Here is a 10,216-nt window from a genome sequence, read left to right on the forward strand (position 1 = left end):
CTGTGCTGTGGAGGCACCGTGCCTGGGTCCACAGCCCCTTCTAAGTCTGAACAAATCACTCCTCTAGCGCCAGTTCTCTCCCTGGGGGTTCCTCTCTTTACTCCTCTGCCGAGACCAGTTCTGATGTCCCTCAATTGTCCCCAGGACTGGGGACACGGGAATGTGAGATAGCCTTCATTGCCTCTCCATGAAAGGCAAGTCCCTCCCTCCTTTCCCCTACCTCACCCCTTGCTTTCCACATGGGGAAGGGGGAGGGGAAGGAGAGGCAGTGAGCCTTTCCTGGGAGCCTGTGTCAGAGAGGCACAAGGAAGGTGGGGAGACAGCTTCCTGGCTGGCGCAGGAGACTCCTGGCAGACCAGGGCAGAGGCAGGCGATGGGTTAGAGCAGGTGCTGGCCTCAGGCTCGCCATGACCAGGCCTAGGCCTAGGAGATAGCGCATAGGTAAGCCCAGCATTGAGGATTCACCAGAGCAACCCTGCCTGGCTCAGCGTGGGGGAGAGGCTTGGTTTGGTGCTCCTGGCCATTTGCATTTCCCTCCCTTCCTTGCTGTAGCTCTGAAGCAAGTGGCTGCCCTTCTCTGAGCCTCAGCCTCTCCACACGGTGAGGGCTGTGGACTACAGCCTGAGAGTAAGGAGACAAGCCAGGTCTCCACCACCACCGCTCCTTAGAGTCTAGGATGCTATGGTCCAGATAAAGGGCTGGGCCAGGTCCAGGACCGAGGTGAACCAGGGAAGGTGGCCGCCAGCTTCTGGAACTCGGTCTTTGGAGCTTTCCCACGTGGCAGTCTGGGGAGGGAGCAGGTATTGTGGCCAGAGAGGCCTCCGTGGAGCTGCACAGCTGGACCTGAGCCAGCCAGCGCCAGTCACCAGGCAGTCACCCAGGAGTCAGCAGGACGTGCTGGTGCCAAAGCCAGACATCAATCAGCAAGAGCTGCCAACTCTGCCACCACCTCAGAACGTTTCTCCCCCTCTCTCCCAAGGGTATGGATTTTAAAACTCAATAGACCTGCACCAGCACTCGAGGGTGGGGATTCTAGGGCCTTGAGAAAAGACTGCAAGGGCAGCCTGGAGCTGGGCTGAGCTTTTGGGGTTACATACGGACCCTGGCTCTCGGGAAGGGACAGCTTTCAGCTTGCTCTAGGGTTCAAAGAGAAAACAGAAAACGCCTGGGAAATCTTATTCCCTTTATTCTCTTCTACTAATCAACATGACCACCAGTGACACAACACTGTTATTGACACACAACACTCAAAAGTGGGGCCTCTCTTCACTCCAGGGGCACAAGTAAGGTGAGGGGCTTCCCTAATGAGGGCAAAGGAGTTTGGGGCTGCTCACCTCAGGGGCAGGTGCCATGGAACCCCCTCTCGGTGATGGTTTCAAGTTTCCCCATCATTCGGGATTCATGCCCAGTTCTTTCGAGTTCCCTTCTGACCTCCATATCCATAGCAGTTTCAAGTTTCACCCTAAGCTCAGATCAGTTTCTATTCTTCCCTCTGCGTTCACCAATGACTCTGTGACCCTAGCTGCTGGGCTCCTCAGTGGGGCACTTCTGAAGAGTCAGGCCTGCGTGGAGTTGGACAAGAGGCCTTCCAGGGCGATCCGGGCCTCTGCCTGAGCTGGTCAGAGGGACTCTGGACATTGCCACCTCCCCAACCAACCCCTGCTTAGTTCCTCCCCAGATGTAACTTGTTCTGGGAGAGGAGCACCTGGCTTAAGGAGTTTGGGGAAGTGGGCAACAGAGAACAGGTCATACCCCAAAGGTCTCTGACTCTGCCCCTTTCCTGCTACAAAACCCCAGACCCCAACTCATCGAATCCACATCATCCATTGAAGTACCGGAGCCTCAACTCCTGGCCCTAACCCGTCCCTACAACATGCGAGCATCCCACTACATATGCTACACCCAGGTCCTCGACAGGCCCGCAGCCGGCCTTTGACCACACTGACCACCTCCCCCTGGACTGGCCCCCGAACTCCGAAGGCTGCTCCCCAGGACTCTCCTGGAGACAGATTTCTCAGACGGTTTTGGGGGTTCTGCTTCTACCTTTAAAGGGGGTTTGTCTCCCACTGGAGTTTCTTTCTGCTACCATCTTAGAGGGAAAAGAATCTGCTTGGACGTGGAGGACTGTGTCCTGTCCTGTCTCACGGGATGCGCCCTTTGTGGAGGCTTCTGTTGGCAGAGCTTCTGCAGGCAGGCTCCTCCCCTCAGTAGTGCTTTCCAACCTTGCACTTGGGTCGGGTGGGACTTCAATGCAGATGGCAGGAAGGGTCTCCCCACAATCATGCCATGCCTGCCTTCTCCTCCCAGCAGGCCTGGCCTTTTCCTCCTAGTGTTCTAGATTTTGATCCTTTGAATTTGAGGGTTATCCTTTGGGGGGCAGGGGAGATGAGAGGTGGACTTTCACCTTTTGAACTTCAGGTAATGAAATGAGACGTCTCTTCCGCAGCTTTGTAGGATTCCAGGTCACCCTCTCAGGGACGTGACTCCTGAAGGGGCCACCTCTCCTGGCACGTTGGCTCTTACTCCAGGACCACAGTGCATTACTGGGGTCAGGGGGCACTTCCTTCGGACCCAGCACTGGATGGTGTCTCCAAGGTTAGGGGATGGGTTCTTGTTACAGATGTTTCAAGAGTTTTCTCCAACCATTTCAGAGGGCAACAGTCTCTCCCCTGCCGCATCCATCCAGTCATGTTCGCAGGTCTGGCTGGGTTACTGAAAGCGGGTCACTGTGTGTGGTGTGTGAGAACAGGAGACGGGTCTGGCAGGGGTGTGGCTCTCATCTTTCCGTTTCCCTCTGAAGGTTTCTGACTGAGGAGGAGAGGAGTCAAGTAGGTGGAATCCCTTCCCAAGACCACAATCCGGCTGGGTTGTCACTTTAGAGGGCTCCAGGTATGGGGCGAGGAAGGTGGTCAGGCCTCCATATACTCTTCTGTGGGGTGTTTGGACACGCATCACTGTACAGGCTGGCTTATCCTGCCAGCAGCCTTGCTATCAGCTCAGAGGAGAGAGTGAGGTTTAAGAGCAGATCGCTGACCAATCAAATCTCTCTATTCTCTTAACTTGCTGTCTCTCGTTGCCAGAGAACTACCAGAGCTCCCGCTGACTTGCAGAAGAGCACGCTCCAGAGGATTTATGCGCACACAGGCCTTGAGTCTCCCAAGGGGAAGGGCTTTATTCTTTGGAGGTCAACTAGCAGCAGTTCTCCCTCTTCACTGAGGACAGAATTCAAGGAAACGGGCTGCCACTGCAGTGACAAGGGTGGCAGTTAGAGTTCAGGAGGAACCTCCTGTCAGTGAGACCTGAGATGTAAGCAGGAGGGACCCTCCATTCCTGGAGGCCTCTCAGAACAGAAGCCCCCAGGAAAGGGGTGTCCTGCCTGGCTGGGGAGGACCCTGGCGGCCTGGCTGGGGAGGACCCTGGCGGCCTGGCTGGGGAGGACCCTGGCGGCCTGGCTGGGGAGGACCCTGGCGGCCTGGCTGGGGAGGACCCTGGCGGCCTGGCTGGGGTCTGCTTGCACTTGCAGCTTAACAAGCTCCCAGGAACGGGGAAGGCAGCCGGGAGTTAGCTGGGTTCCGTCTGAACAGTTTCTCCACTGGGTTTCCTTCCCTCAAAGCACTCTCACAGAATCCCCTGACTCTTCCCCCTAAAATTTTGTGGTGGTTCCCCAGTATTCTTACACTTAAAGTTATATGCACCCCAAACTTCAGCCTTTAAAAGGCTCAACGTCGCATTTTTTTCCTTCCCCATTTTTGGCTTCTTTCTGCTAAGGAATTCCATGGGCCTGTACCTCTTCACACACAATCTGTCTAGGATTGGCCTTGTACCCCCAGGAACCCCCAGTGCAATGAGCTGGACTTTCTTGTCCTAGTTCCTGGGTCATTTCTCCTCTGTGGATCTGGGGGCTCTTCATCACTTATTTTTGTCCTGTCTTTGTTTTCTTCCTTTTCCAATTCCCACATTTTACTCAGGGTAACTGTCCAAGGCTTCTGGGAAGGAGCCCCCTCCCACATGCCAGGAGAGAGAACACTGCTGAACAAGTTCACGGGAGGTTCTTTCACACCTTCTGAGGGTCCCTGCTCCCAAGTCAATGCCATTGCTATAGTCCCTGCGTTTCCCCGACCCTACAGTTTTACAAGGATTTCAGTACAGTTTTCTAGGGTTGTCTAGAGACATACGGGACCTCATCCTACAATTAATAGGGCTTTTATCCACTATAGTTTATAGGGATCTTCTGCTACAGACTTAAAGGGCTTTTTTCCTACATATTTATAGGGTTTCTAACCCAACGGTTTTTCTCTACTGCATTATAAGTGGTTCCCACCAACAATTTATAGGGTTTCTTACCACTGATAGAAAAGCACTATTTTTACCCGGGGTCCTTTATCCTCCACACGTCTACAATCTGATAGGGTTTTCTTTCTTTTCTCGTACAATATTTGGGGAGATCTAGTGTTCCTCTCAGGAGAGAGAGGCCCCGGCCTCCAGACCCATTTCACGGGGCAACCCCTGGGTGGCAGCTCCTATGGAGGAGGAGGGCTGCGACCTCGGTGAAGCCATCTCCACACTCGGGGCACAGATAGGGCTTTTCTTCCAAGAGAGTTTTGGGGGTTTCCCCTTCCCCAGGGCTGCTGCTCCCTGCGGGTGCGGGGGCCTCCCTTTCACCTTCCTGGCTTGGGGGTGGGGTGTCTGGCTCTGGAAGGGGGTCTTCCGGTCTGGGGGACTTTTCTTGGGTGTGTGTCTCCTGGTGCCGGATGAGGGCCAGGCGATCCAGGAAGGAGGCCCCACAATCTGAGCAGCTGTAGGGTCTGGCCCCCAGGGGGCTCCTGAGGTGCTCCAGGAGGACGGAGGAGCTCTTGCCCAGCTCTGGACTCTTCTGCGTTTTCCCACCTGCATGGACTTTCTGGTGCAGCAGCAGCTCAGAGCTGAGCCCAAAGCTTTTTTTGCACTCAGGGCATTTAAAGGGCTTTCCACTTAGGAAGGGACTGGGCCCTGCCCCTTCTGCTAAGCCAATCCTATAATCAGGAAAGAGAAGGGGCTTCTCGTTGCCGTGGGTGAGCTGGTGTTGGAGGAGCACAGCCCGATCCAGAAAGCTTTCCCCACAGTGGGAGCAGATGTAGGACTTGGAGGAGAGCAGGCCCAGCCTTTGGCTGAAGCCCTCCTGCCCCTCGGGCACTTTAAGGGGCGGTCCTAGGGCGTCAGCTCTGCCCTCGGAAGCACCTGGGTAGGAATTGCCCCCAAAAGGGAGCCTGGGAGGTCGGAGCTGAGGAGGCTTGGGGGCTGGGTGTGCGGCGAGGCCGTCGGAATTTCTGTAGGGGTTTTCTCCGATGTGGACCCTCTGGTGCTGCATGAAAATGCCCTCGTCGTTGAACCCCTTTCCGCAGACAAGACACTTGTGTGGTTTGGCTCCAGGGGGCGGGGTGAGCAGGGCGGGGTCCCCGAGCCCCAGCAGCGAGTCGCCCTGCGCTCTCCGGGCCGGCGTCTTCCCTCTTTCGTGGATCACCCGGTGCTGCTCCAGCTCATGGGCCTCCAGGAAGGCCTTCCCGCAGTCGGAGCACACGAACAGGTTCTCGTCCATGTGGGTGCGCACGTGCGTGATGAGGTTAGAGCTCTGGCTGAAGCTCTTGCCGCACTCGGGGCACTTGTAGGGCTTCTCGCCCGTGTGGGTGCGACGGTGCTGGATGAGGTGGGAGCTGCGGATGAAGCTCTTGCCGCAGTCGGAGCACTTGTAGGGCTTCTCGCCCGTGTGGATGCGCTGGTGGCGGATGAGCGTGGAGCTCATGATGAAGCTCTTGCCGCAGTCGGCGCAGATGTAGGGCCGCTCCCCGCGGTGGATGCGCTGGTGGTTGATGAGGTTGGAGCTGACGCTGAAGCTCTTGCCGCACTCGGGGCACTTGTAGGGCCGCTCGCCCGTGTGCGTGCGCTGGTGCCGCAGCAGCGTGGCGCTCAGCGTGAAGGTCTTGCCGCAGACCGGGCACTTGAAGGGGTCCTCGCGCAGGTGGGTCCGCTGGTGCTTGATGAGGGTGGAGCTGTGGCCGAAGCTCTTGCCGCACTCGAGGCACTCGTAGGGCTTCTCGCCGGTGTGCGTGCGCTGGTGCTGGGTCAGCTCCGAGCTCTGGATGAAGCTCTTGCCGCACTCCGTGCAGCGGTACGGCTTCTCGCCCGCGTGGATCTTCTGGTGCTTGAGGAGGTTGTGGTTCTGGCCGAAGCGCTTGCCGCACTCGGGGCACTTGTAGGGCTTCTCGCCGGTGTGCGTGGCCTGGTGCTGGATGAGGTCGGAGCTGCGGTAGAAGGCGCGCCGGCACTCGCCGCACTTGTACGGCTTCTCGCCCGTGTGCGAGCGCTGGTGCTTGATGAGGTTGGTGCTCTGGGTGAAGGCCTTCTCGCACTCGGTGCACTTGTAGGGCTTCTCGCCCGTGTGCGTGCGCTGGTGCTGCACCAGGTTGGAGCTCCAGCTGAAGCACTTGCCGCAGTCCGGGCACTTGTAGGGCTTCTCGCCCGTGTGCGTGCGCTGGTGCTGCACCAGGTGCGAGCTCTGCGTGAAGCTCTTGCCGCACTCGGAGCAGGTGTTGGGGCGCTCGCCCGTGTGGATGCGCTGGTGCCGCAGCAGCTTGGACCACTGGCTGAAGCTCTTGCCGCACTCGTTGCAGATATAGGGCTTCTCGGCCCCGGAGGGGCGGCCTTGCACCAGCTCCCGCAGGCTGGACTCATTGGCAGGGACCACCGGGGGGCTGTTCCAGGTGGTCAGGGTCCCCCACTGCCAACTGGCCTCACAGGCCTTGGTCCAGTCAGACGGGGTAGGGACTACCTCCGGGGTTGGGGGGTCAAGAGGAGTCTGGTGTCACAGGACACGGGGGTGACCAGGGGAGAGGGGGGTTCTTGGGGGGCTGAGGGGTCCTGGGAGGGTCTCTCCGGGGGCATCTCTGGTGGGTCCTTGAATTCTGGACTCTGAGCTGGATCGCCCAAGATGATCTCCTCCCCAGAACTTTCCTGCTGAGGGCTCTCCTCTTCGTTCCCACTCTCGGCACCTACAGAGAGAAAGGGAGTCTCCAGCCCCCATCTCCTTTCAGAACGCGGGGTCGTCTCTCTCCCCGCCCCTGGGCTTCCCCCAGAGTCTGGGCCCTCCCTGAACTGGGGCCGCTGTCTTGTCAGGACTGCCGTCCCTTCTTGTGCCCCTCACCTCTGTGAGCATCGCTGGGGCTCCCTTCAGGACCCCGCAGATCCGGGCCCCACAGCACTGCTTCGGGCTCCATCCCGGAGCTCAGGGCCGATCCAGGGACCCTGGGGAGAGAGGAGCACATGATGGGAGCTATCTCCCGCGTTTTTTTTTTTTTTACTCCAGACTTGCCCATCCCCCCAGCTCTCATGCCTCCTTATGTAAACTTCAGGTCCTACCAAGCCGTTTTTCAGGGCATTAGTTTTCACTGTGCCTACCCACACCACCCCCACAGGCCCGATTCCTGATCCAGATCTCAAGATCACCACTAAGCAAGGAGATGAATGTAAGAGTGTAATTAAAAGCTCATCAGTCATAACCCTTTGAACCCAGACTGGGGGCTGGAGACGTATCTGACACCCACAGGGGAGGTGGCTCTCACCCCACCCCTATGATGCCCAGGGGCTGGGAAACCTGTTATTTTGCTAATCAGAAGAAGCTCATTAAGGCTCTAATTTCCCTCCTTAATGGGGCTGCTAATTGGGACCAATAAACTTTCCTTAAGAGCCTCACAGAGAACTGAGACGCCTGGAACACGTAAGGAGTTAAAAAAAAAAAGAGAGACCACTCTGACTTTCCTGAGGCGACAGGAAGGGGGAACTGGGGCACGTCCCCCGTTATCCACGCACAGAAAGGTCCGGCCAGGTTAAGGGGAGGGGGCGTTTTAGAGCCACCAGCGGCTCGTGCAGGAATGACCTTGAGAGGGACATGGAAAGGGAAAGCGAGAAGGGAGCCGTGTGAGGACCACCTGCGGCTGCCACAGGCCTGTGTGGTGTCCTCGTTATCTTGCCCGATCTTCCCCACAAGCCCCTGAGGAGACTCAGGAATCAGATCGTCCATTTCACAGATTAGGAAAGCAGCCCTCGGGGAGATTCTCCGAGGCCACAGGCTGGGAAGGGGCAGAGACCAGCAATGCAAGGCTCTGTGTCTGGCTCTCCCAGCGTCTGAGAGGAAGATGACCTTGGAGTCACGTGAGACTCATAAACGTGGGCTGCTGGCAGGGCCGGGGATGAGAGCTCGGATGGAGACATTCCTGGGACCGAGGTCCTGGCTGTGACAGGAGGGGTTGGGGCCAGTGAGCCTGACAGTTTGCGCCTATAAACTCAAACAGTGCTCCCCAGGGAGGCCCCCCTGTCGGTCCCGTTCTGGGGCCCCTTCTATAGGTTCGCTCTGTATGGTCACTCCTGTACGCTGTGCCCCGACGATGCCTGACCCTGAGCAGGTGCGCAATACGTTCTGTTCAGTGACCGGAAACAGAGGAGAGGCCCTTGCTCCTGGACCTGTTTGCCCGATGCCTTTAAAGGTCAGTCTGCAAGGGGACCCCGCAAAGAAGCAGTGAGAGTGGCCTCCTGGGCAGACCTGCCAGCTCACCCCGAGCAGGTGCTGTGCGTGAGGGAGCAGGACCGGAGCTGTGCTCACTTCCCGCAGTGTGAGGCCTCGGGGGGTCCCAGGGGGAGCTTCTGGGATGGGTACCTGCTGTGGGGGCAGTGGTACCGGCAGGAGGAGGCCGCTGGGAGGTAACCCAGTGCAGCAGGAGCTAGAGGAGCCTGTTACGTAGCAGCAGGGGAGACAAGAGTTAGATTTTAGGAAGTGAATTAATTTCTTCATCTCTAGCTCCTTGGGCCATGGACCTCTCCCCTCCCCCGGCTAATGTCTCGGGAGGTGCAAGCAGGGGCTGCCTGTGCAGGAGGCCGGGGGTGCTGCGGGGGCAGGTGAGCCGGGCACCTGGACTGTGTCCACACATTCCAACTCGGCGGAGCAGAGTGGAGGGAAGGGGTTAACGACCAGGCCGCCATGAGTGTGGAAGTGGGGAGACCCAGGGAGCTAGTGCTTGGAGCAGACCTAGGCCCAGGCCCTGACCTCGGACCTCGGACCTCGAGCCGGTCCCACTGCGGAGGGAGGGAGGGAGGAAGGGAGGGGGGGAGGCGCCTTGCAGAGGCGAGGAGAGCGGCCCAGGGTGACCCTTCAGTGGCGGCGGCGGTGGGCACGGAGCCATCGCGGTCTCCGGCCCCCCACGGCCGCAGCCCGACCCTGGACTTGTGCTCCGGCTGGTCCCCGCCATCCTCCTTCGGCTCCCGGCTCCCGGCTCCGGGCAGGGGCACCCCGCCTCCCGGCCCGGGCTCCCCGCTGGCTCGCAGCCCCCCGCCCCGCCGGCGGTTCCCCCCAGATGCCCGCCCCTCCCCCACCCGGACCCCCCTCCTCCCGGAATCCTCGGCCCGGCCCCCGCCCGCCCGGCCCTCCTCTGCGACCAGGGCCCGGGGTCGGGCGCCGCCTGCTGCCATTGTTCACGGCGCTTTCCCGGCCGGGGCCGCCCCTCGGGAGCCCAGGGTCCCCCACTCACGGCGCTGGGGTCTGGGAAGGCGGCGGCGGGATCCGGCCCCGGGACTTAACCCCTTGGATGCCCGGCCCGGGGGGCGGCGGGCCGGCTGCCGGGGCGCCGGGGTCCTCCTCGAGGGGTGATCCCGGCTGAGGACCGGACCAGTTCAGGGTGACTGGGACGGAGCAGGAAGTGACCCCAGCTTCCCGGGTCCCTCTAGCCTGGAGTCGGAGCACCAGCTCTATGGGATTTAACCCTTCGCCTCCCGCGGCCCGGGACACGGCGCGGCCTGGGCGCGGGGCGGCGGGGACGAGGCCCCGGTGTCCGTCCCCGGCGGGAGCAGGCGGCCCGGGAGGCCCGGGGCCGGTGGGGGTCCCCGCATTCCTGGCCGCTCGCCATGTCGCCGGGCTCTGCCAGCCGCCGAGCAAGCGGATTGGTGGCTGCGGGTCCCCCGGGCGGCGGCCTTTGTTGGGACCCAGACCCGGAGATGGGCCCGGTCCTGGGCGGTGGGTGGGCGCAGGGGCTGGCGGGGAGGAGCTGGGAGAGGACCCTCTGGACTAGAAACGGTTTAAATGGAATAGAAGGTCGGGGCAGCAGGAGTTTGGGGACCAGCAGCCTGTGCCCTGGCCCCGCTCCGGCCACGTGCCGCCCGCAGGGAGGAAAGTCCGGGGGCCCCTGACCACCGA

General features: G+C 60.1%; 1 protein-coding gene across 1 annotated transcript; it reads right to left on the reverse strand.

Moving 5' to 3' along the window:
- Positions 1-1,168: 1,168 nt before the first annotated feature.
- ZNF629 (zinc finger protein 629) lies at positions 1,169-9,725 on the reverse strand. The gene is given in 4 exon segments (XM_014445893.2): positions 1,169-6,861; positions 6,864-7,025; positions 7,178-7,278; positions 9,555-9,725. Coding segments are annotated over 3 exon segments (2,604 nt in total). The 5' UTR covers positions 7,251-7,278; positions 9,555-9,725; the 3' UTR covers positions 1,169-4,492.
- Between the last annotated feature and the right edge of the window lie 491 nt (positions 9,726-10,216).

The sequence above is a fragment of the Myotis lucifugus genome, unplaced genomic scaffold, assembly GCF_000147115.1.
Source record: "Myotis lucifugus unplaced genomic scaffold, Myoluc2.0 scaffold_486, whole genome shotgun sequence".
Taxonomy (NCBI): Eukaryota; Metazoa; Chordata; class Mammalia; order Chiroptera; family Vespertilionidae; genus Myotis; species Myotis lucifugus.